Below are 25,399 nucleotides of genomic sequence, written 5' to 3'. Positions count from 1 at the left end.
GTTTTGTACAACTCAAGAGTTTGGATAAAGGAAGTAGGGGGAGTAGAGGTTGAATTACAAACATATTCAAAAAGGCCAATAAAATTATACATCATAATTATTATAATTTTACACAAGTATGCACAGAGCAAAATGAGACAATGAGATGAGTGTTATTTATTGGCTTCCTATGAACCCAATAATGCAGTTTTACTATTCTAGGAGGTGCTCCCTAAGAGGGAACAAGACTCTAGTAGCCAACCCCTGCAAATACGCTTGTTACAGATTCTAGCAAGCCACTAAACAAACTTCTTTTTCAAACATTTAAGTCATATAACTTAGGGATTTTTCTCTGCAAAAGTATCTTCAATATTACAAAGAGAATCAATGTGAAAATTTATTTTCTAATAATCTGCTTGATAGCCAACTTCCTGGAAACTCATCTGCTCTCTAAGTACTATCTAAAATGTATAACTTTGTCCTAAATAGTAGCAGCAACTTAATAATATCAAGAGTATTTTGTAAAGACTTCCTACATGCCAAGCTCCAGTATTTATCTAATTTGGTTTCCAAAATAACTCCATAAGGAAGGTAGCAAATGCCTCTGCCAATGTTACAGATGAACAAACAAGGGTGCAAAAAGGTTATTTAACCTGCCCAAGGTTTTAATGCTAAAATATGGCAATATCAGCCTTGACTTGAGCTTAAGCTTATAATAAATTCTTAAAGAGATCCTTTCTAGCACCTGTTTCTGTTAGTAACAGAAGGAAAAACAGGGAAGAGCTTGGTTCAAAAACCCTGAACAAAGGAGATTCATACCCTCTTCCAAACTCAAGTGGAAGATATAGAGCCTTCTATCAATTTTCAAATTCCTAAATACCCAGATCAAATATTGCACCTAGGATGGAACTCTGAAAACAGAGCATGGTTCTAGACAGAGAAGTGAGCACATTTATCTTTTATATCTTCTAACATTATCAATGAGATTGCAAGTTTTTTTTTTGTTTGTTTTGTTTGTTTTTGTTTTTGTTTTTTTTACAAAAGAATAAAGACATAACAGGGTTGGAAAATAAGGGTGATATTGGTGGATCAGAAATTTTGAGAAATTCAAGGCACATAAATGGGAATAAATTAGCAAAGACATTAATTAGATGGGAACAAATTATGGAAAAATTAAGGAAGAAAAATCACAATCCAAGACAGGAGAGATACCCACAGTTCTTTCAAAGAGGCCCAAAGAAGAACCGACCTTTCATCAAATACAAAGGGCAGGAAAAGGCCAAGTGGCAATCATAAAGTTAATTATTTTAGAAATAGTGTTTGGGCTAGCTGAGACAGCTGAGACCCTCCCCCTTTCCAAGGCTAGCAGTTGTGGCTTCTACCATCATGCCAAAACCCAGAAACTGCTCTCTGAGGGAAGGTGGCCACCTGTCTGGGGACATTCCTTATAAGACTGCTTGAGAAACAAACAGGACTAAGATAGGACACAGAAAATTTGGAATGGGATAGGGAGAAGAGATAATTCCTAACAGAAATTAAATGCTACACAAAATAAAGCCATCCTTACTTTGACAAGTGGGGGGAGGGGGTGGAGAAGGGTCCCCAACCTATGCACACAACCTAAAGAGAAGTAGGTAATGTTGAAATACTTTGTCCACTTAAAATGAATGCATCTCTAAAGCCTTCCCATTCAGGGAAGAAGCCTGATGGGGAAGAGACCTATGGAACTTCAGGGAAAACCATGCCAGCCAAACACCATTATTTAGTAACCTACTTATTCACCACAATATATTAATGGAAAACTAAAGACAACAGACATTTGGGAAAAGATCCAAAAATGAAAAACAAAACAAAATAACTGGTAGAAATAAATGGAGGCAATACAGAGGGCAGAATGGTATACTCAAAAAAAGTTCTCATTAAGTTCACTTGAATAAAACAAGAATAAGCTTTGAAAAAGTGGTCAGAAAAGATTAATTCTTGCAATTCTTATACATGGCCATAACTGATGCATGAGTGCAAAGTAAAGGATAAAAGACTACTTTTGAGGAGATAGACCAAAAATACAAAGAACATAGGAAATAAAAGAAACTAGGGACCTGAAGGTCAAGTTGAAGAGAGAATATTCACCTAATGAAGGAAATAAAAACAAGAAAAATGGGACATATAAAAAGAAAAAAACAGAAAGCGAAGCTACTACCATGATCTGAAGGAAGACACAAGTTTACAGACTGCCCTCACCAAGTTTCAACATACGCATTGAAGAAAGTATCTATTTAGAGACACATCTTAGTAAAACTGCTCAATTTCACCATGTTATCTACAAAGGAACAAGTTACATTGAAATCTGAATGCCATTAAAACATAGGATAAATGCTTTTAAGATTCATAAGGAGAAAAAAATTTAAACTTAGGATTCCATATTTAAATTTATTCATTAATGCAAGCCAAATAAAGGATATTTTCAGACAACAAATACTTGAAATTTGTCAGCCTATATAGATAATTATTCAATGAGGTATTCTGAACCCAAAGAAATCCAAATGCTTTTTGCATGACACACCTTTATGAGTGAAAACCATCTGAACATATGCTCTCAGTATACATGTTTATAAATAAATATACCATTATATTAATATATTTGTGTATTATAAAGCATATCAAAATTAAAAAATAATCAGATAAACATATAATTTCAGATAATATTCTAACACCCCTTAAAATTATTCTGTGTAAAAAAAAAAAAAAAAAAAAAAAAAAATTATTCTGTGTATCCTCTTTAATGTGGATGGATGCTTCATTTTGAAGACCACAGTTCTAAATCAAATGAAAAACAAATCCAAGGGGAAAAAAACATGGAATTGAAGAATAGAACTGAACATGTCTCAGAAGAAGAGAAGGAAATTGAAAAAAACTAAAGGAGAATCTACCAAAATTTGATATTTGAAAATTTTTCAATTGCAGTTTTAATGTACACAGGATTACATTTCGTTCTCTTTGAGACCATTCTATTTTGTTCTACAGGAAGTGTTAAATAATCACGTTGTAAATATTTCAGGGTTTAAAATTTTTAGTATTGATCTATAAATAAAGCAAAAAAGAATATACAGTTAGAAAAGAAAATGTAAATACCTTCATGATATAAAATTAACAATGACTAATTGGAAGATGAAGGGAGTATGGAGAGGACCAAGGCTATCTATCATTCCTAGAGGTAATACTATCCAGAGCTTAAAAAAAAAAAAAAAAAAAAAAAGAAATAATAAAAACCACTAACAGAAATAAAAGCAGTCCCATTTACAGTGAAAGGTGGAACAGGGAGTGGGAAGATTACTTCCTATCCTTTTCACTCTCATGTAACATGAATCTCAACACAATTAGGACTTCTATTTTTAAGAAGTAGTATTAGCCAGGAGTGGGGAGCAGTATATAATACAGTATGCCCATTTATTTTATTATTATTTTCTTTAGTATGCCTATTTAGAAAACTGAAATTCATTACTCATTTCCATAGCTCACATTAAACACTCCTATTATCATCTCCATCACCCCCTTCATTTAAGTGCATTTTACTACTTAATGTACTATGATCTCAATGAAGGTTTTTTTGTTTTATCTATTTCTGTACTGCAAAGCCTCAGTGTGTAAAAGAGGGAGAAGGATTAATTATATGGCTTAAGGGAATTAATGGAATAGCTAATTATAACTAATATACATACATGAGAACAGAAAAGTCATCTTGTAGTTCCCACTGCTTAAAAATCTAAAGTTCACTAAAATGTGTATACCACGAGAGAAAAGTCTCCTCTTCCAAACAGAAAGTTACTGACACTCAGAATGATTTAACTCAGTGGTAGTATATCCAGACACAGTGCTGAGAAGAATCTTTGGGGGAAGGGGCAGATGGTGATAAATACACCAATGGCAATATGTTAAACTTTCAAGAAAAAAACTGGCTATAGATGGGGAGAGCGTTCCTTCTTCCTGGCGATAAGGGGAACACCAAAAGAGCTGCAGGGAGTAGGAGGAGTACATGGACACCAGGAGCCATGGCTGCCGTTGATGAAATTATATGGGGCCTTAGTCTTAAGGAAAAAAAAATGCATGGGGTTGAAACAATACCTTTGTTTACCTTATAATCTACTTGCCTGGGCTTTTAATTCTTTCCTATTTTGACTACTGAGAGGCTTAAGTAAAATAACTGTCTTATAGTTTGAACTGTAATATCAAAAGCAGAAGAATATCAGTAATTTTATATGATCCAGCTTAATGGTCCCAGTCTCTATAATCACCCAGAAGGGTTGTTAAGCCAGAATGCTATGCCCAAACTCAGAATTAATGATTTAGTGGGTCTGAAATGGGCCCTAGAATGTGCATTTCTAACAAAGATCTGAGGTGGAACTGGTGCTGCTGATCTAGGGATCTCACCTTGAGAACCACTATCCGAGTATGAGGGTTCGATCGGAAAGCTATTAAGATTATAAATACAAAAAAAAAAAAAAACCCTCATCATCACTACCCTAACTATCCAGGTGTCCCAGCTCTGACTAAATCTTTCACTTTACTTAAGTGTTATCCTGCAGGATTAGGTCAGCTTTCAATTTTTTTTCCAGGGTCTTATGGACTCTTCTTTTGAAATTCACATCTGATCACTGAAAGTAAGTAGGTAATTTAATTGCATACATACATGGAAACTTTACAAGGATAGGCAAAACACAGACATTTAATGACAATTCTTTTTCTATTTGATGATTCCTAAAGGTCATTAATACATTGTGGTGAAGGTATCTACAGAGATTTAAAGCCTCTGCTTATTGCTGCCTGGTCAACACCAAAGTCCTCCCTTAAAACAAAAACCAAAAACGGGATCCCTGGGTGGCTCAGCGGTGTGGCGCCTGCCTTTGGCCCAGGGCACGATCCTGGAGTCCCGGGATCCCTGCATCGGGCTCCTGGCATGGAGCCTGCTTTTCCCTCCTCCTGTGTCTCTGCCTCTCTCTCTCTCTCTCTCTCTGTGTCTATCACAAATAATAAATAAATCTTAAAAAAAAAAGACTAAAAGTCAACCCCTGCATATGCACATTGTAACTTCAAAAAAAATCACTGCATTTCTGTTGCTTTATTAAAATTTCAGAGAAAGGATTAAAAGTAAAAAAATCACTTAACAACAATCCTAGATATAGATACGTCATTTTCCTTAACAACGGATAAAAATGAGGGAAAATAAGCTCTTGGGTCCGTGTATTCTATTCCTAGCCATTTTCTGCAAACACTGAGCTTTAGCTATACAAAGAGTCTGGGGAAAGTATCATTAAGTCCCACCCGGTTCTACAACGACTTAATACAGTAAAACTCATACCCTGTAGACTAAGACTTACTTGATATCACCACATAATTTCCTCACACTGTGATGAACTTCTTTAAAAAAATAAATAAACTACAGATCATTTCAGAACGAGATTGCTTTTTCTACAGCATAACATAATTAAGGACACTCTGGATCTCTGGAAGCTACTTTTAAAAATCATTTGCAAACAACTACAATTTTATGTCCTATGAGTTGCTGAAAGTTTAATTGTTTTCTTACTACTTATGTAATACATCAAATACAAGCACAATCAAGATATTCTGTATGTTAGTAAATTGAACACCAATAAAAAATAAATTAAAAAAAATAAAAAAAAATAAACCAAAAAAAAAAAAAAGCACAATCAAGAAAAATACAAGCCTATCTGCAAATATATATTTTACTTTTTAAAAGGAGGTTATTTCCAGAAATCTCATAAAGACAGGAGGGGTTTTTAAAAATCAGCTTTCATTATCATGACAGTTTTTAAGCATGGTTAATAACCTCATAAGGTAAGATTTTAAATTGTGAACTCAAAAGGGGTAAGACTTTTGAGTTTGAGCAGTCAGGAGACTATTCATTCAAAGTGGCTAAGTTGCAAAACATTTGTTTTTTCATTTTTTTAAAATCAATTATTCATTCCTTTAGTCTCTCTCGTATTCACTGACCGATTGGGGAACCTACACTCATTTAGACCCTACTGAAACTAGGAAGGATGACAGATAGCCCCTGACCTCATAATTTGAACTAGATCTTGTAGGTCTCTTAGGGAAAAATCTTCCATAATTTCAAACGTGCTTAAGAGAACAAACAAAATGTAAAAAAACCTGATCATGTCTTTTTTGGTAAAAATTTCAAAAAGCTAAAACTAAATGTTGTTACCCAAATACACGTGTGTGTGTGTGTGTGTGTGTGTGTATTTTTTAAAGTAGTCTCCATGTCCAGCGTGGAGCCCAATGCAGGGCTTAAACTCACAACCTGGAATCAAGACCTGAGCTGAGATCAAAAGTTAGACGCTTAACCAACTAAGCTACCCAGGTGCCCCTATATGTATATACTTTAAAGTAGCCCTAGTACAACTAAGGGAACAAGATCATCTAGATACTTTTAATACCAAAGCATTACCTTGAGTTCACGATAGTCTCTAAAATCAAGTTTACTTAGGCATTAGTCTAATTTTTGAAAATTTTAGCAATGGCTTAAAGATCCTAACAAGACAATCAGAAATTACCTATGCATAATTTGTTTTGTTTAAAATGTATGAAAAGCATGACAATATATGTTACAAACTTTTTGATATAATTTAAAAATGTTAATTTGCCTAATTTAAGAACTAATTTATAAGTTACAGTACCATACCACACTTCTTTTACCCAACTCAATGTAGTAAATTATCTCAATTAACAAATGATAATTTAATCTTATCCTTTCTATAAGCACCAACACTTTAATCTGTACATCTTAAATGCCACCTCTTCTATAAAACTTTTACTAACCAATCTATAACCCCCCATCATATTTCCTCAGTAAAATTAATTACTCTCTAACTACTCAAGTACTTGTATAACCAATGCCTTTTGCGTAGAATTTATTGTAGTTATGAGTACAATAATCCATAAGATTTTACTTTACACTTCAGAACTTTACTCTTTCATGTATTAGCTAATTGGATCCTCTAAACAACCCTGTGAAGTAGATACTTCTATTTTGCAGATAAGGAAACTGAAACACAGAAGCAACGTGATTCATGGTCATACAGTTAAGAAACAACAACAAAGTAGTCAAAAATTAAATCCAAGGGTTTTAGTTGATAATACACTTTTTCTTTATATATATATTTAAACATTTTACTTATTTATTCATGAGAGAGACAGAGAGACAGGCAGAGACATAGGCAGAGGAGAAGCAGGTTCCCTGCGGGGAGCCTGATGTGAAACTTGATCCCAGGACCCTGGGATTATGACCTGAGCCAAAAGGCAGATGCTCAACCACTGAGTCACCCAGGTGTCCCATAATACAACAATTTTTCTAATTCATCAAATATGCCTAACTAGTTAAGAGTACTGTATTTTTATATTTACGTAACCATGGCTTCATACCGAAGGCAACAGATAGCAAAGATATACTACCTGGTTTGAGTTAGCTATGGAAAAAGTATTATATATTTTCTAGGCAGCATATAATTTATTGCCACCTAGAAAACTAAGTAGCAAATATAATTTTGTATTACAGAATGATCCAGGAAATACCATCAGGGTTTTTAAGAATTTGGTTTCTGATATTAGACTTAAATTCAAAACCTGAAGCTGTGTGAGGTCTCTGGGCCTCGGTTTTGTTTGTAAAATAATAATAAATGGTAATACTTCAACAAATGAAGTAATAAATGGCAATTACCTCCTATGACTAGTGTACTATGTGGAAATGTATAGAAAACATCTAAATTGCGCCTGGTATACAGAAAGCGCTGAATAAATGTTTATTGCGCATACCAATATTAAACTCAAAGATAGAACTAGTTTACAAGACAGTAACAGTCTCATAAACTACTAAGAGGAGCAAAGTCCAACTTCCTCTAAGTATGTTATTTTCAGGTCTTATTTTTGTTTTTTCAACCTTTATCACTTGGCTGTCCAACAAATTGTATCAGCTATTAACTGCTGCTCTCACATTGCTTATCTCTAATGGCTTCAGTTCCTTTTCAATGCAAGTAATGTGGAGGTATAACTGGAAAAAGAATGATGTTCAAATGTCTCTTAGGAATCATGTAACATTCAAGGAAACTTTTTTTTTTAAGATTTTATTTATTTATTCATGAGAGACACACACACACACACACACACACACACACACACACAGAGGCAGAGACACAGGCAGAGGGAGAAGCAGGCTCCATGCAGGGAGCCCGATGTGGGGCTTGATCCGGGGTCTCCAGGATCAGGCCCTGGGCTGAAGGCGGTGCTAAACCCCTGAGCCACCCAGGCTGCCTGCAAGGAAACTTTCTGGTGTAATGAAAATGTCCTGTATCTTGACTGGGCTGATGTCACACAGGTGAATATATTTGTTAAAACTCACTGAAATATAACTGGAAGACCTGTATATAAAACAATGGAAATTTTTTAAAAATAAGGACTTATAACCCTTGAACAAGTTACTTTTAATTTCTGGCCCTTAGCATCCTCATCTTCAGAAAGAAGAATTCCTCACCCAGGAAGATTTTAATGAGTATTAAAGGAGATAAGATCTGATAAGTACTTACAGTAGTTTCTGCAGTTAGTTGCCAATTCTGGATCCACTAAAATTAACCCTAGACATTTTTCAAATTTACCTAAGTCCTAAAACAAGGATTCAAGACAAAAGCTGTATTTCCCTTTTCTTACTTTTCACAACTTTGGTGTTTTTGCCCTCAGTTATGTTTTGTTGTTTTTATTTTTTACAAAGTCATAATCTTTAGCTTTCATATTTCTCTTCCTGCTCTAGGTTTTGCAGGGATCAAAATTTTTTACCTTTAAAGTGAAGACTTCTGTACCCATCTTGCCCAAAGCTAATCAATCTACTACTATTCCTTCCTCCAAGAGTTTAGTGCTTCGATGACAAAACACAGAAACCCACTGCCAGAGATAAGAATTGTAATAATTGTCTAGAGATCTGAAAGATATACAATTTTGAAATGTCATCTAGTCAGCCTCTGAAAATCAAGAATAGTCTCCAAATATTTCAGCGACCCTTAATAACCCACTAAGAAACTACCATCCACTGATTTATGTAAAGCTATATAATTTATTTCCGGTATTACTCTTTCAAATGTAAAAATGTCTAATTAAAATTGGGGTAATTAACTCCATTTTTGAAAATACAATTGTGTTAAAGAAACAGTTCCTTTTAATTCTCAAATAATTTTTTAAAAGTGTCTAAGCAATGTCCTTTGTTCTAGAATTCTAGGACACTGAAACAACTTCACATTCATCTAGCATGTACTGAACAAACATTAAGTACCTAAAAGGTAAGGTACCAGGCACTGGAGAAATAAACACAAGGTCAGAGAGGCAAATACCTAAAGAAGCTAAGACAGAATTGCTAAAATAAAGTCCTTTCCTTACACCTGTGAAGAATCTAGAAAAAGGAGACAGACCCAGAATTCTTTCAACCTCCCAGTGTGGCTTCCAGACCACTTTTCTAAACTTCTGCCAAAACTGTATGACAACCACATGAATCGAGTGTTATATTCTCTTACCCTCTTCTCCCTTTTATCATCTTCTCATCCCTCTTCCAGTCAGGCTCCTTTATGGAGGACTTCAACACTCGTCTCCATGTCTTTTTCACAGTTCTTGCCATCACTTTGTATGGCCGAACTCCTGTTCAGTTCCAAACTCCCAGCATCAGAGTTACTTCACCTTCCTGAACGATCTTATCCACTTGAAATTTTAGCAATCTTTTTCAAAGATACTGACTTAGAACTTATTACCTAAAATAGCTTGAGCAAATGATGAAAATTAGGCTTCAGTATACCATTTTTATAATAGAACTTATTCCTTTCTGTCACCAAATTAATCCCAATACTGATTCACAACATTTCATTAAGCCCTATCCATTCTTGTCATTATGCCCATTTTGGCCTCACTTATTCTAATCAAACTCAAAACACTCACAATACCTCACTTCAAACACTCTAGCAAACATCCGTCACATTTCTCTCCTTTGCTATTTTACTACAGTGATTCTGTAAACCTTCCACTCCATGTCAATCTATCCACCCACAATTTGCTCTTTCATTTGGGTTTCTGAGCAATGGTGTAAAAAATCTTTATAAGCAGAAGAGTCATTTCTTAAGTGGATGCTTTCATTAAGTACACAGTTCTGTTTTTAACTATTTGTTATCAAAAGGGTTTGTTGCACAATAAGTCTTAACAAATAATAAAATAAATTAAATTAGAAATTCAGTTCCTCAGTTGTATTAAACTCATTTTAAGTGCCCAATAGACACAAGTGGCTAGTGGCTACCACAATGGAAAGTGGAGATTCTAGAACGCTGCCATCATAGCACAAAGCTTTATTATACATTGTTGCTCTACACATTCCATGGCAGGATGAGACAGCCACTATCTATTTCAGCTCAAGGAGCCTATAATTTCCCACTGCCTACTGCCATCCTTGTGACTCTAATCTTGTAGGCTACAGCACCCGACATGGAACAAGTTGGTACCTAAAGTAGTCAATAAGGGCAGTGGCATCACCTATCTCTTAACACCTGAGACCAGAAGTTGGTTGCCCACCTCCTGGTATTTGCATCCCAGACCACTTAACAATCATAGAAATCCCCATCTTGATAACTGTCATTAAAGGAAAGAAGGGTTAGAAAAAGAGAGTTGTACTTAGTAGATTCCTTTCAGATTTTACCGCCTGTTAAAGACAGAACTCATTATTACACATTCATTTTATATATCACTAGACTAGATCACAGCAGCAGCTGGAAGTAAAAATCTACCAAACCCACCCAGGCTTATTATAATTCAACAATTAGTAAATAATACTTCATTAAAAAGATATCTACTACAAATGCTAAATAGAACAAGGACAATGAGACACAAGACTAAATTAGTACTACCTAAATAAAAGCAGGATAAACCATTGTCCTCAAAAAAGGTAAAAGAAACTACACTTACTGGATCTTTCAGTTATTAAAATCTATGGAAAAAAATTGGCAAAATAGTATGCCTTAGGATAAAGGGTAGTAGGGATCCACATGTCTACATCATTATATCCAGTATGTACATCGCCATTAAAATGACTTTATTTTCCTTAAAGAAAAACATTTTATTGAAGAAAAACATTTCAGATAGCTGCTTAGTTTACAGGGGAGAAAAAAGAAAAGAAAGAAAACGAAATCAAAAGAGAAAGGAATAAAGCAAAATGACCCATGAAGAACAATATGTTAGGAGATCCTGAATTTTAAGCCAGTCTTTTCTGAAATGATGTAGCACATGGTCAAACTGGAGTTAACAAAAGGTTATTGTATCCACCTATCAGCCCTACCTCTCCACTAGGAAATGGTTTGCAAAATAACCTGAATCGTTTTTTAGGCCTCATGGGAACACTTTAAGGACATGAATGCCATCTCAGCTCTTCTGATGAGCTAATAATTCCAAGATTCTCATGACTAGCAATAATCAGTAACTACTTACGAATGTGTAAAGCACAAGTATTTATCAAATGGCTGCTCTACCCAGGAACAGTATTTTCCAGCAGTAAGAAATGAAGTCAGATATAAAAATATTAGCTATAAAAAAACATATGAAAATGTTAAAAAAGGGGGTTGTGGCCTGGGTGGCTCAGTGGTTGAGCGTCTGCCTTCAGCTCAAGTTGTGATCCCAGGGTCCTGGGATTGAATCCTGCATCAAACTCCCTATAGGGAGCCTGCTTCTCCCTCTGTCTATGTCTTTGCCTCTCTCTGTGTGTCTCTCAGAATAAATAAAATCTTAAAAAAAAAAAAAAAAAGCAAATGTTAAAAAGGTAAAACTATCTTAACCTGCAGTTATCAGTTTATATGTGTGTTTTAATAGAAGAAATTAAGAATAAAAGGTACAGGAATGACACTTCCTTACATAAACTCTAACATGATCTACATTCATTGAGGAATAACCACAATCTTAATACTTTCAGGATACACAGGTAGAAATATTTTTTGCATCCTTGGTTTTCACTACACAATTTAATAATGAAAAATATATTAGCACCACTGCATTCTGTTGACACAAGATGAAACTCCACATATAATAAAAAATATTTTTTATAATAAAAAATTAAATATAAAACAGTACACAGCATGCTGTGGGCATATGGTAAAATTATGTCAACTTTCAAGGTCTGAAAACTGAGTAAGCCCTGCTGTGTAGATATTTTCCTTATTTAAGGGGTAGCAGACCTTAACAACAAAAAAGTGAACCTACACAACCTACAATTTGGGTAGAAAGTTAAGTAAGAGCAAGTTCATTCCAGCATTGTGTAATGAGAGCTTTGAGCCAATGTTGCAGACTCACTCCATAAACTAGCCTACAAAACTTTTCTCCAGCTTGCAAAATCTTAAAGCCTTCCCCATGTTTAGCAATAGTTAGGCAGAAATACGCCATCTGTCAGAAAGTCAGTGAACTATACAGTGAAGCTATCATTTTCATGACAGTCTCATTTTCCTTAAATTATACTTAAATTTGTTTTATATTCTGCATCTTATCAACTGACAAGACAGCCAGAATCATCTGATGGGTTTTGTGAAAATAAACATGTCTCTATTCCACTTTTCCTTGGTGTGCATGCGGGTATGAGTGGGAAAAGGAACCATGCTTATTTTGAAAACCTAGCCTTTTCACAATGCAATACCACTTTACATCCACCAGAATGGCTAAATAAATGAGACAATATCAAGCAAGTGTTGCAGAGTATATGGGACAAATGGAACTCTCATTCACTACTGATGAGAGTATAAACTGATATAACCAGTTTGGAAAACAATGGATAATACATGCTAAAACTGAACAGAAGTACACACCATGACCCCACTACAAGGAAAATACACTACACAAATGTGTATGTGTGCAGCAAAAGACACATACATAAGAATATTCTATAGGAGCACTATTCACGGCAGCTCAAAACTGCAAACAACCTAGGTGTTCATTCACAGTAGAGTGGAGGGGCACCCAGGTGGCTCAGTCAGTTCTACATTTGCCTTCAGCTCAGGTCATAATCCTGGAGCCCTGGGATCCAGCCCAGCTGAGCTCCCTGCTCAGTGGGAGCCTGCTTCGCCCTCTCCTCCCTGCTCCTGCTCTCTCACTGTCACTATCTCCGTTTCTCTCTCTCAAATAAATAACGAGAATCTTAAAAATAATAATAATAAGCCAAAGAATAAAACACCCAGTAGAGTGGGTTTTATGGCATAATTTATGGCATATACAGTAATACAGTGACACAATATTATAGAACAATTAGAATGAATAAGCTACTGCTATGCACTACACCAATGGATCATATAAAAATAAATGGTTCTGCCAGCACCTGGGTGGCTTGGTCAGTTAAGTGTCTGATTATTGATTTGAACTCAGGTCATGATCTCAGGGTTGAGCCCGTACTGGGCGTGGAGCCTGCTTGGGATTTTCTCTCCCTCTCCTCCTTCTGGCCAACCTGTGCTTCCTTACATATACTTTCTCTCTCTCTCTCTCTCTCTTTCTCAATAAAAAAAAAAATAAAATAACAATAATAATGATGATGATAATAAAAATGAATAAATATTTTGGGTAAGAAGCCAGACAAAGCTGTACATGCTGTATGATGCTGTATGATATGCTGAATGCATGTCTTCAAATGTATATTAAACTTCAATAAAAATTTACCTAAAATAAAAAAAATACATAATAGCAGCTTAATGCCTAAATGTCTGTGATAAAATCCTGTTCCCAGTGCCAAGTTCCTAGCAGTCTAAAATCAAAACACTTTTTAAAATCTTTCCTCATGACAATTTAAAAACATTTTTATATTAAAACAAAGAAGGCTGTATTAACATTATAGAAACCAAGAGTCAAATCCTTTTCTGGAGCAAACACTAAAAATATTTGAAAAAAAAAAAAAATTTTAACACAAAGCTCTCCTCCACCACTACCTCGACCATTCATACAGACCTTCACCTCCCTTCCATCAACAAAGAATTCACTCTTCTGCCAATCATTTAGAAGAAACCCTTGAAAAGTAATGACCTACCCTAGCAGGGTAGTTATAAGGATTAAAACTAAGAGTGCAGCATTGTGCCCAAGCATTCAATGATTAGACAGTATTTATAAATCCCAAATAATGAGGATTCCAGGTCAACTGCTATTTCCAATTCATCAATGTAAAAATAGAACCTAATATTTAAGAGCTGGTCAATAACCATTTACGGAATAAATGAATGATGTGAGCTCAAAACAGAAAGAACAAAAACAAAGCAAAAGTGAAAATGAAGAAAAAAATCAAGTTCAAAGGAAGGTCTTAACCTATTTTTATTATTAGAGCATATGACAAGATTTTAAATATCAAATGAATCAATCATGAAAATAAAAACTGCCAGTATTATTTTTCCTCCATGTATTTCACAATGCAAGAAGTGGGATGTTTTAACTAAAATTAAAACACTGTTCTTTAATTTGAAACTCTTTAAAAATATTTCTGAATGAATTTCTTATGAAGTTGACAGGAATCATTAAATATATCACAGGTTATTTTCAATATATTCATCATAGCAATCAATATTCTGACCATGTCTTAACACACATGAAGACTATTTTTATGAAAATAAAATGCAACTTAGATATCAAAGTTGTCAAGACTGCCATCTCACATTAGTTTTAAAAGACATAAAAAATAAAAATAAGACAAATCAACAAAACACTTTAATCTTCATTGGGTGCTCCAAATACCAATGGCCCATTTAATAAGGCCCCTTGTCCCTCCCTTTCAAACACATTTACCTGCATATCCTAGATCAGAAACAGCAATATTGTTCTTAATTAACCAACATTTACACAAAGCATTTAATTATGTAAAAAGTACTATTCTAAATGTGACTATAATTTGGTTCTTACATAATACTCTTTTAAGGTAAGTACTGTTACCATTTCCATTTTATAGATGAGAATGTTGAGGCAGAGATGCTAAGTAACTACTTAAATTCAAAGGTTTTAAAGGTTATTATTTATTTGAGAGAGAGAGAGAGAGGGAGAGAGAGAGAGAAAGCATGAGACAGAGCAGAGAGCACAAGCAGGGAGTGCGGAGAAGCAGGCTCCCTATGGGGCAGGGATCCTATGTGGGGCTCAGTCCCAGGACATCAAGATTGTGACCTGAACCAAAGGCAGACATGTTAAAGCAGGATAAATTTTCGTTTCATGTTTGGGAGGTTAGTTATTTTGAAGAACTTTGGTCATAATCACGAAATGCAGTATTAATGCCACATTTCATGAATTCTAAGATACCCATTTTTTCCCTTATTTTGATATTCCTAAAATTGATGGCATTTTGCAATTGTAATTGATAGTGTTTTCTCCCATTGGGTACATAAAATAATGGTGCATCTTGTAATTAATGGCAAATATCATTCAAAAAATTATAGTATTATCTATACTTAATGAGATTATTTTCTAAATGTATTTGACAGTGTTGGGTACAAATGCTTTAAAAAGGGCAGTTCTTTGAGAAAATCTATGAGAAAATTCTATGAAAATACCTTTACACTATAGTAAGTTGCTAGTTTCTCAGGCCCATATTCAAATAAACTTGATTATACTTTGTGAGAAAGAAATGCAGATTTTGTTATACAATTCAATGATGCAACTTTCATTGATAAGTGATTTGCTATGGGGGGAAGCACACAAATAAAACAGTGAAAATAAGATACTTGAGAAAATAAAAATCATCAAGACTAAAACATAAATCAAGGTACTCCCAAATACCACTTGATTCAAGCCAGTTTCTCAAATGTCACTGATAAAATACATGAAAAAAATATTTTCAAGTTTTAAAAAATATACTTTAGGGGCATCTGAATGGCTCAGCCAGTTAAACGTCTGACTCTTGATTTTTAGCTCAGGTCATCTCAGGGTCCTTAGATGGAGCCCTATGGCAGGTTCTGCACTAGGAGTGAGCCTGCTTAAGATTCTCTCCCTTTCCTTTAGCCCCCCTCTCTCAAAAATAAATAAATAATACACTTTTAATGCAATCAGAAATGACAAATTTGCTTAGTGTCTGCCCACTTGAGCTCTAACAAAACTGGACATATTAAACTTGAAGCTCAAATGCCATGCAGGAATAACTAAAAAAGGTTTAAACTGATACTAAAAATTGCCGAAGTTTTTAATTAAATCAAATTCAATTGATTTTTAATTATTTTGTAGCTTCCTATGTTGATACTTCAGAATGAACTCATATTCAATGATTGTGTGTGTGTGTGTGTGTGTGTGTGTGTGTGTGTGTGACTTCCAGGATGAAAACTACCTTTCAGGGAAATTTCCCACTAAAACAAAAATTGTATCCAAATTACAACCGAGTAAAGCGCCTTGAATCTATTGCACTCTTTACCTTAAAATCGCTTAATTACCTTGAGGGAGAGGGGTGGTGGGAGAAGTACAAATGCATATACACACAATAAAGAACTGTTAAATTTCCTTCAAAAAACATGTCCAGACAGGAAACAATAGTTTCTTCTTTGCTAACTAATCTCAAATAGTATTTTAAAAGCACCATACTACTTTTAAATCATACTACAACCTTTGAGATCTTGCATTACTTAATAGGAGAGTAAAGCAACTCTTTTTAAATTGTCATTCCTATTTATTCTCATATCTAATAAAGAATGAGAGTAAATACAACAATCTCAAAGGAGTATTTTCTCAGCACACTGCACGAATTTTCTCACATTTCTTATATATTTTCTCATACTGCACGGATGAATCACTTCCATCACACAGTTGCTTTTGGTGTATAAACAACCTATGGCAATCATGGTTTGAGGTAACACCATTTTATATTTGTAAATAATTTTATTTGCTATCTTTAACTTATGTAAAGTTTTGTTTCACATACAGTAGTTATAGAACACGATTCAAAATATAATGCTAATAATTATTCTGTCCTCCTTTAGAACATACAGAACATCAGAGCTCTACATATATGTATAAATAGGAGGCCTCAAAAGGTATGCCTCTAAGAACCATAGCAATACATGAAATATATACAGTTGCTACGCAAGATTCAGTAAGATTTAAGGAAACAAAAACCAGGGAGAAGGCAAGAACAAAAGATATTAAATAATAAAAATAAACTTTAAGTAAGAGCTACAATTTTCCTAACAAAATTTAAGGGAGACTGCCTTAGCCAATCAGAGTTAACATTTCTATAATAACTCACTGAATTCAGAAGCAAATTTTGATAATGCCCATTCCCCTTTTATTTTAAAGCAGACAAATTCTAGAACCTTTACTCCTTTACTGTGTCTTTAAAATCCATTTAACTTCATTTTCCCTTTTAACACACTATTTTTTTTTTATCTTGCCAATAAGTTTTTGCCAACCACAGTGCTCTTCAGAAAAGTAATCCCTGCAGATGACCTGTGTCCTACTATAGTGCAAGAGAGTAAATCCAGGGACATTTAGACAACTATCTAAAATAGTATTTATGGTATCAGGGGCCTGTTCTTATTCTATGGAGTCCAAAAGCACTATGAATAACCATATACCTGAGGTTTAGTAGTAAACTCTTAAAATCCTTACCAAAGCCTTCATTTTTAACTAAGTTTCAGAAAAAGTTTGTATGCATTACATTTCTCCCATTAAAAAAAAAAAAAATCAAAACATAACCAAGATTTTTTTGAGTTATGCTAATCAATTACTTAATGATTCTAATAGTATGGATGTAATATATAAAGTTAGCCAATAAAAATAAAACATCACCTTGAAAAGAAATGCTACAACAAAGACTAATCTTCAACTTTTGAAGATATTCATAGGTGTCTCCATATTTGGTGTCCACATGGGTAGTGATATTAATTAAAATGGCACACAGAAAGAGGTACACAAGTGCAAGAGAAAAATTTTTGAACGGCACAATCTACCATGCATATGCTAGAGCCCCAATCCCTTGCCTTTGCATGCTTTCAAAATACTTGAAGTATCATTTCTTTAAACTACTCCACCACTGCACTGCCCTCTCCACCTCTCTTCTTGTCTTTCAGAAAGAGTCAAGTGTCATTTTTCTTAGGAAGCCTTCCCTGATGCCTCTTCTCCGTGCTTCCAAGGCAACCTGAATAAGCTGCAATGACAGCACTAATCACACTAACAATATTTAAACTGTCCAATGCCCTTAGTCTCTTAAGTTTAGTCACAGTTCTAGAAGTTTAATATTCAATACCTGATGAATAATAGTTCTTTAAAAACATTCTGCCTGAGTATGTTCTGAATGAATGAGTTGTAGAAAGAATTCGAGATGCTTATAGAATATCTACATGGTGATAAATAGAAATAGAGTCTAAATTGAGTTAGGAAGATGGCTCATATTATAGATATGATAATTTTGTCCTAAATTTGGGATTGTTGCTTTGGCAGATTTAAACAAATTTCATCATCAACTAGTTTATGGATAGACTACTGAGAAATATAAAATTTTCATGTTGCAGGGTACCTCAGCAGGTTGTGTCTGACTCTGGATTTTAGCTCAGTCTCATGATCCTGAGATCCTGGTGTCAGGCTCCATATTCTGGGCATGGAACCTGCTTAAGATTCTGTCTCCCTCTGCCCCTTGCCCCCAATAACTACCTAAACAAATAAAAATAATAAAATTTTCTTCATGTTGCTTAATCCAAAGAGTACTTTTTAGTTGTCCACTTGAGTTCTCAGTTTCATTCAACATAGCTGACATACTTGATGATCCACTCCTTCCTTTTTCAAATAGCCTATTGTCTATTGCCTTGGCTTCAGTGATGTCAAGGAAAATTTCTTCCCAACACTGGCTATACCTTTTCAGTCTCCTTTGCTACATGTCTTTTTACCAAAATTTAAATGTTGAAAATTCACAGGGGACTACTATATCCCTTTATCATCTCTCTCCCTGGGCAATCTCATTCCCCATCTGTCACAGTAAGATATCAATTGTAAGCCATATACTTAGGATTCCCAAATGAATTATGATCAATACTCTCTTTGCTTCCCAGAAATTAACAAAAAACAAAACAAAAAAGCTGCTTTTCTCCCCAGTATTCTCTGTTAGTCACAAGAATCGTCAACCCTAGAAATTCTGCCTTTTCTCTCTAGACCTTTTAATCTAATTTATCACCAAATCCTATCAAATTACCCCCCCCCCCCCTTTAATCTAGCTACTTTCTATTCCTGCCATACTGGACCAAGATTCCATCATCTCTTGCCTACAGTACTATATTAGCTGAACTCAATTCTACTCAAAGGTGTGGTCTGCAGACCAAGAGTCATCCATGAACTGTTACTGGTCTGAAACAAGGTAAATACAGTATCTAAAAGAAGTATTTAGAAATTTGTACAGCAATTTGACAACTGCCACAACATCCATTTTTTTCTGCCTCATGAAAGTACCAGTACAGGTTAGAAACCAATCGAAACCAAACCAAAACAGGTCCTTCTCCACAGATAAGTTTGAGAACCCCTAGCCTAACTGGTTTCCCTGCATTTATACTTGCCTTTCTCCAATGTGCCCTCTGCAGAGGAGTCAAGTATATTTTTAAAGTAAAAAATCTAAGTAACTTATTCAGCTTAACATTATCCAGTGGCTTCCCACTGCCAGAATTTAAGTAAAAATGCTTAGCAATGATTGACTATTGTGATCTGCTCTAATCTCATTTTGCATCACCCAGCTTTTCAGTTCTAGAAAGCTGAAATTGCCAACATTACTTGAGTAACTCGTTAATCCTTCAGATTTAACCTAAAAGTCATTTGTCCAGAGGAGAATTTCCTGATACATTAGTAGGTTTTCATTGCTTAATATTAAGTGTCCTTTGTGGCAATTATCATAATTTTAATTATTATTTTTGTAATTAGCTATCTAGTATCTTTATTCCAATAGCTTTTGCTTCCAAGAATACAGGTACATTCTTTCCATTAACACACATTACCAGAGCCTAGCAGAGTGCCTGGCACATATTATTTGTTCAATAAACTTTTCTAAGTTGAATAAATCTATGTCAGGAAACATAATGGTGAGCAGGACCACCAAAATGCAAATGCCTTCAATATCTAGTCATACTTAAGACTTGGGATAAGTCTGTGCACTTACTATGTGCTTCACAAAAGCTACATCTCCTTTACTTCTCTAAACAACCTAAAAAAGGAAACTTCACTGTCAGAATTTTTTTTTTTCTTTACCCAGAAAGGTGAAGAACTTTGCCTAAAGCAACCAACAGGAACTGGAAGATCTGAGAGGCAACAAAAAGTAATAGATTACCCAATATCATCTGGCTCCATTACTTATAAATCTGTGTGATTTTATGGAAGTCAAATAATGTCTCAGTTTCTCAGGTTCCTTATCTGTGAAAGAGATATAATAAAGCCTTCTTCAAGAGATAGTTATGAGGTTTAAACAAGATGCTAAATTATTTGAAACAGTGCGTGGCACAGTGTTTTTTAAGTGTTAGTGACTACCATTACCTTTTATATTACCACTACTCTCTAATAAAACAATTTTACCTGCTTACTTGCTTATTGTCTGTCAGTGCCACATTAAAATAAATTACAAAAAAGCAGATTCCATATTATTATTCTCTGATGGAGCTTTTCTCCAAAAATTAAGCCCTAAATAGAAACTGACTTAAGTGATTATTTACTCAGTTCTCTCAATGTACAAAGCTAGTACCATTTCAGGTCCATAAGAGAGGAGTTAATTCATTATATGCCTTGGATACCTTAGAGCAATTAGGGCTTGATATTCACTAGAACTCTTGGCCCAGAAGGGCTGCTCCTGTGTATCCTCAATGCCTAGCATGAAGTAAGTGCTCATTAAATAATTTTAGAAAGAATATGTACGAAATCAATGGAAGAGTGCTCAGCACAGAGAAGATGCTGAATGTCAATTTCATTCCACCCCCTTCAAAGTTCCTACAAGCTTTCAAAGTCTTACTCTAGGGGAGGAGTCATTTTTCTTGAACCAGGGCTTACACCATTCAAAGCCAAAAATGCAGAATACAGACAACAGGAAAGCTAAAAGACAAAGAAAGCAGTGTTGGCAGAAACTATGTGAAAGATAGGTAGAATCTGGATATGTGGGGAAAAGAGCAGAGGTTATTTTAGGCCAGAGAACAGCATACGCAAAGGTACTGTCACTCAAAGTTTGGAGTACGTTTCACTGGTGACACAAAACAGGATTTTAAGCTATATGCGGGAAAACATCTTTATTTTGATAGTTGCATACGTCACTATTTATAACGTTATTAAACTAAGCAGTACCGATTTGGATTTTAATGGAATTGTCATGGAATACACAGGAGGTAAGCAGATATGGCAAGAGCTGTCAGGGTTTTCTTTTTGTTTGTTTTCTTTTTTAAAAATAAAAAGGTTTATTTTTTTCATGAGAGAGACGGAAAGAGAGGCAGAGACACAGGCAGAGAGAGAAGCAGGCTCCATGCAGGGAGCCTGACGAGGGACTCGATCCCAGGACTCCAAGATCGTACCCTGGGCCAAAGGCAGGAGCTTAACCGCTGAGCCACCCAGGTGTCCCAACTGTCAGGGTTTTAAAAGAGTGAGTGAAATTTGGGGAAATATCAAGGCACAGTCATATTCATAAACATAATACGTTGAGAGAGAAAAGCTACCAGTCTTTTGAGTGAAGCCAAGCTCTTCAACATAAGAGACTGATGAGAATAATCAGTTTTAATTATTTAATTAGCAGCATACTGAAACTTTTATCCATAAAACCCTCCTTTGCCACTATGATAAACCCGCTATATATTTCAATTTCATTTATTCTCAAAACAAATACAAAATGTTAAGGATTACCTGAAGCTGGGACCGACCTGCTTGGGGGCCTGGAAACTTACCTGAAAATAGGGAGCTACAATTCTGCACTTTTCACACAAGGAGGAATTGATTCTTACAATACAAAATATGAATCATAACAACATCAAAAAAAAAAGGGTGTTAAATGAGAAGAGCAAAAAGTAGCCTCCTAGGTCCATCTTTCTTCCTCAAAATTAATCTACCAATAGCCAAACCCAGTAAAGCTAAGGGATGATGATGAAGAACATTTACCAAGCACTTCCCAGGTGCCAGGAACTGTTGTATTTTATCTGCGTAAGTTATGCTCTTATCACCATCATCTTATCAAGTATATCGCTAGCCCCATTTTATAGCTGTAAGAATACTGAGGCACAGAGAGATTAAATAAGTTGCCCAAGGCCGGAGCTGGTAGTTGGCAAAGCAGGGGTTTAGATCCTGGCAGTTGAGTTACATCCGAGCTCTTAACCACCAGGCACCATTTCTCCCAAGAATAACAGGATGATAATTTGAAATATTCCACTTTTCCCATTATGGCAGCAGAGATGTAATTTTCCAAGGTATAAACCTTTTATTACTCAAATTTCCTGTCTAAGAAATAGTGGATTCAGCTGTAAGGAAAAACTGGGGAAAACAAGTATGATGGAACAATCTAGGCCCAGGATTATTCAAATACAGACAAAGCCTCCAAAAAAAAAAAAAAGTATGGCTGAATGACACAGTTCACGGAGAGAGAAGCCAAAAGTTAGGATAAGCGAAAAGGTCGACCTTATTTCTACTGGGTCTCACTGCTCTGAGAAGAAGGCGACCACCGTGTCTCCCCTTTACTCAGTGCACAGACTCGGGAGAGGGGACCGGGGACACCTGGGCCCTGGGCCGCAGAGTTAGTTTGCCGCGAGCTGGTGAACGCGAGGGAGCATCTGTGAGGGGGCGGCCAGAGCGCGGGGAAGGTGGAGGGCACGACCCCGCAGCAGGCACCGGGTGGGCCGGCTGGAGTGGAGGACGCGCCCCCAAACGGGCTCACGGGGTAACTTCACAGACACGTGTCGGGGGTGAAAGGTGCGGGGCGGGGGGGGGGGGGAGCGCTGGGGGGGGGGGACGGGGCAGAGCTCCGGCTGGGAAAGGAAACAGGTAGGTATCCCCGGGCGCGCGGAGGCACCAGGTAGAGGGGCGGGAGCCCGCGGCAGGGGAGGGGCGAGGCTCGGGGGAGCAGCGGCTGCTCCGCGATGGGGGGGGGGGGGGGGGGGGGGGGGGGGGGGGGGGGCCGAGCGGCGGGCGCGGGAGGCAGCCCCGAGGGAGCGGGGCTCCGGGGCCGCCCCCCTGCAGCGCCGGAGGGTCGGAAGCGCCGCGGGCGACGGCGCGGGGGACGGAGGCGCGGCGAGGACCTCGGCGGGGGAGGGGACCTACCCGGACGCGCGGGGCGGCGGCGGCGGCGGCGGCGGCGGCTCCTCTGGCGCTGAGGCGGCGGCGGCGGCGGCGGCGGCGGAGGTGATGGCGGCGAGTCCCTGTGGCGGCCGCCTCCACCGAGCCGCATCCCTCCTCCGCGGCCCGCCCTCCTTCCTATCTCCCGCTCCTAAACTTCTTCCCCGGGATAAACAGACCCGCCGCCAGGGGCGGCCGCCTCCGCTGCTCCCGCCCCCGCGCAGCGCGCCCCCCCCCCCCTCCCGGCCCCGGGCCCGTCCGGGCTCCGGCTTCCGAGTTGCGACTCCAGCCCCAGCCCCAGCGCGCGAGGGCGCGTGCGCGCGGCGGCGGCGGCGGCGGCGGCGGCGGCGTGGGCTCGCCCGGCTCCTGCTCCCTCCCCCCCGCGCCGGGCACTTCCGGCCGCCGGGATCCGCCGCCGGGTTTTGGGAGCCGCCGCGCGGCCGTGGGGAGGACGGGGCGCTCCCCTTCCCCGGGGTCCGCCCCTGCGCCCGGCGGCGAGCTTCGCCTCAAAAGCCCGCCGGGGATGCCTCAGTCGGTGGACGAGGGGCGCGAAGGGCGGCAGCCGGTTCTCGGTGATTCTCGGGGCCGTGCTGGGCTGGGAAGCCACCGCGCAACTTTTACTGAAGCTCCGTGGCGAGCTCCCACCTCCGCGAAGCGGCCCGAGGCAGCGGCGGACGGTGTCCCGCGGGAGCAGAGGCCACCCGGGACGGTCCTGGATGGAGGACGCGGGCCTCAGGCCCGGGAGCGGGGGCGGCCGAAGCGCAGCTGAGGCGGCGTCCCGGGACCCCTCGTCGGCTACTGGCGCTGCCGCTGAGGCGCCGCCCGCACAGAGGAGACCGCCTCCCGGAGTGCAGAGAAAGGTGACGGAGGGCGCAACATTTTTCAGCACTCGTGAGAGAGAACTTGCTCTAGCTGACAAGAATACTCTTTTTTTTGTTATTTATTTATTCTTGAGAGACTCAAGGAGAAGCAGGCTCCATGCAGGAGCCCGACGTGGGACCGGATCCCGGGACCCCAGGATCAGGCCTTGGGCCAAAGGCAGGCGCTGAACCGCTGAGCCACCCGGAGATCCGAGAATATTCTCATTTAAAGAGCTTTGAGGGACCAGTGCAGGCACGAGTATCATTTAAAGACCCTCCCCCACTCCCAGTTCCTTTCAGTTTTTTTAAACTGAGCACCAGTCAACTGTTTACCCGTTTTCCTAAGAACGGGAGACAGAGAGAGATGGAAGAAAAGCATTTTGTTATTTCACTAGGTGTTGAGCCCTGAAAGCACAGACTCACTCGTATGATCTTTTAAAAATCACTCCCCCACCCCCCCTTCCCAACAACTTTCCAGTTTCATGGTAGAGATGATTCGCACCTCACAGATAAGAGCAACTGAGGATCAGCAATAAGAAGTATCTCGTTCAAGGGTAAATGGAGTTTGAACACTGGGAAAGCAGATCTCCCTCCCTTCAAATCAATAGTACTTTGTATTATTCGTGTATTTAACACGCAAAAAACAAGCGAGGGATACGACCAGTGCTAAGGAGTTTCAGAAAAAAAAAAAAAAAAAAAAAGATCAGCATAACCATAAAATCCAAAATGGCCTTAGCCAAGGCTTAAAAAGCAGAAGTGTAAAAGTGAGCATTAGTGGGCTAGGGACTGGTGGGGAGAGGAAATAGCAATGCGAAATTCTCCAAAACGTAAGAAAGTATAGTTAAGGGCAGCCCCCGTGGCCCAGCGGTTTAGCCCCTGCCTTCCAGGGTGTGACCCGGGGGTCCCGGGATCGAGTCCCACTTCCGGCTCCCTGCATGGAGCCTGCTTCTCCCTCTGCCTGTGTCTCTGCCTCTCTCTGTGTCTCTCATGAATAAATAAATGAAATCTTTTTTAAAAAGAAAGTACAGTTAAAACGATTTGCTGTACCCATTGTTGGACTGTTAACTTTATGATATGTGACAGAAACAGTGGACATTGTGTATGATTTCCCGTCCAGGCCTTTTAGCTCTTTCAACCCCTTAAATTATATCCTACCATCTCTTCCACTAATCATTCTTAGGCACTGATGTAATATACTCAGGCAATCAAATTATAATAAATCCTTGAGGTCGATTTTTTAATTAAGAAATGAGTAGTACTTGGGTGACCCT

General features: G+C 38.0%; 2 protein-coding genes across 4 annotated transcripts in view; one reads left to right on the top strand and one right to left on the bottom strand.

The window, feature by feature from the left end:
- The window catches only part of SPOPL (speckle type BTB/POZ protein like), a 67,066-nt gene that overhangs the window by 38,766 nt on the left and 2,901 nt on the right, over positions 1-25,399 (bottom strand). The window contains exon 1 of one of the 3 annotated variants that reach the window (XM_038565102.1): positions 9,555-9,737. The exons of the other annotated variants lie outside the window; for them this stretch is intronic. The gene's annotated coding sequence lies outside the window, so the exon portion shown is untranslated. Of the gene's footprint in view, positions 1-9,554; positions 9,738-25,399 lie in introns of those variants that run through there. 3 annotated transcript variants of the gene reach the window in all.
- The window catches only part of LOC119864364 (translation initiation factor IF-2-like), a 279,509-nt gene continuing 277,447 nt past the window's right edge, over positions 23,338-25,399 (top strand). The window contains exons 1-2 of the mRNA XM_038564535.1: positions 23,338-23,840; positions 23,895-24,128. Of these exons, the coding sequence (XP_038420463.1) occupies positions 23,338-23,840; positions 23,895-24,128 (737 nt within the window). The remainder of the gene's footprint in view (positions 23,841-23,894; positions 24,129-25,399) is intronic.

This window comes from Canis lupus, chromosome 19 (assembly GCF_011100685.1).
Source record: "Canis lupus familiaris isolate Mischka breed German Shepherd chromosome 19, alternate assembly UU_Cfam_GSD_1.0, whole genome shotgun sequence".
Taxonomy (NCBI): domain Eukaryota; kingdom Metazoa; phylum Chordata; class Mammalia; order Carnivora; family Canidae; genus Canis; species Canis lupus.
This window is presented reverse-complemented; position numbering and strand designations above follow the sequence as displayed.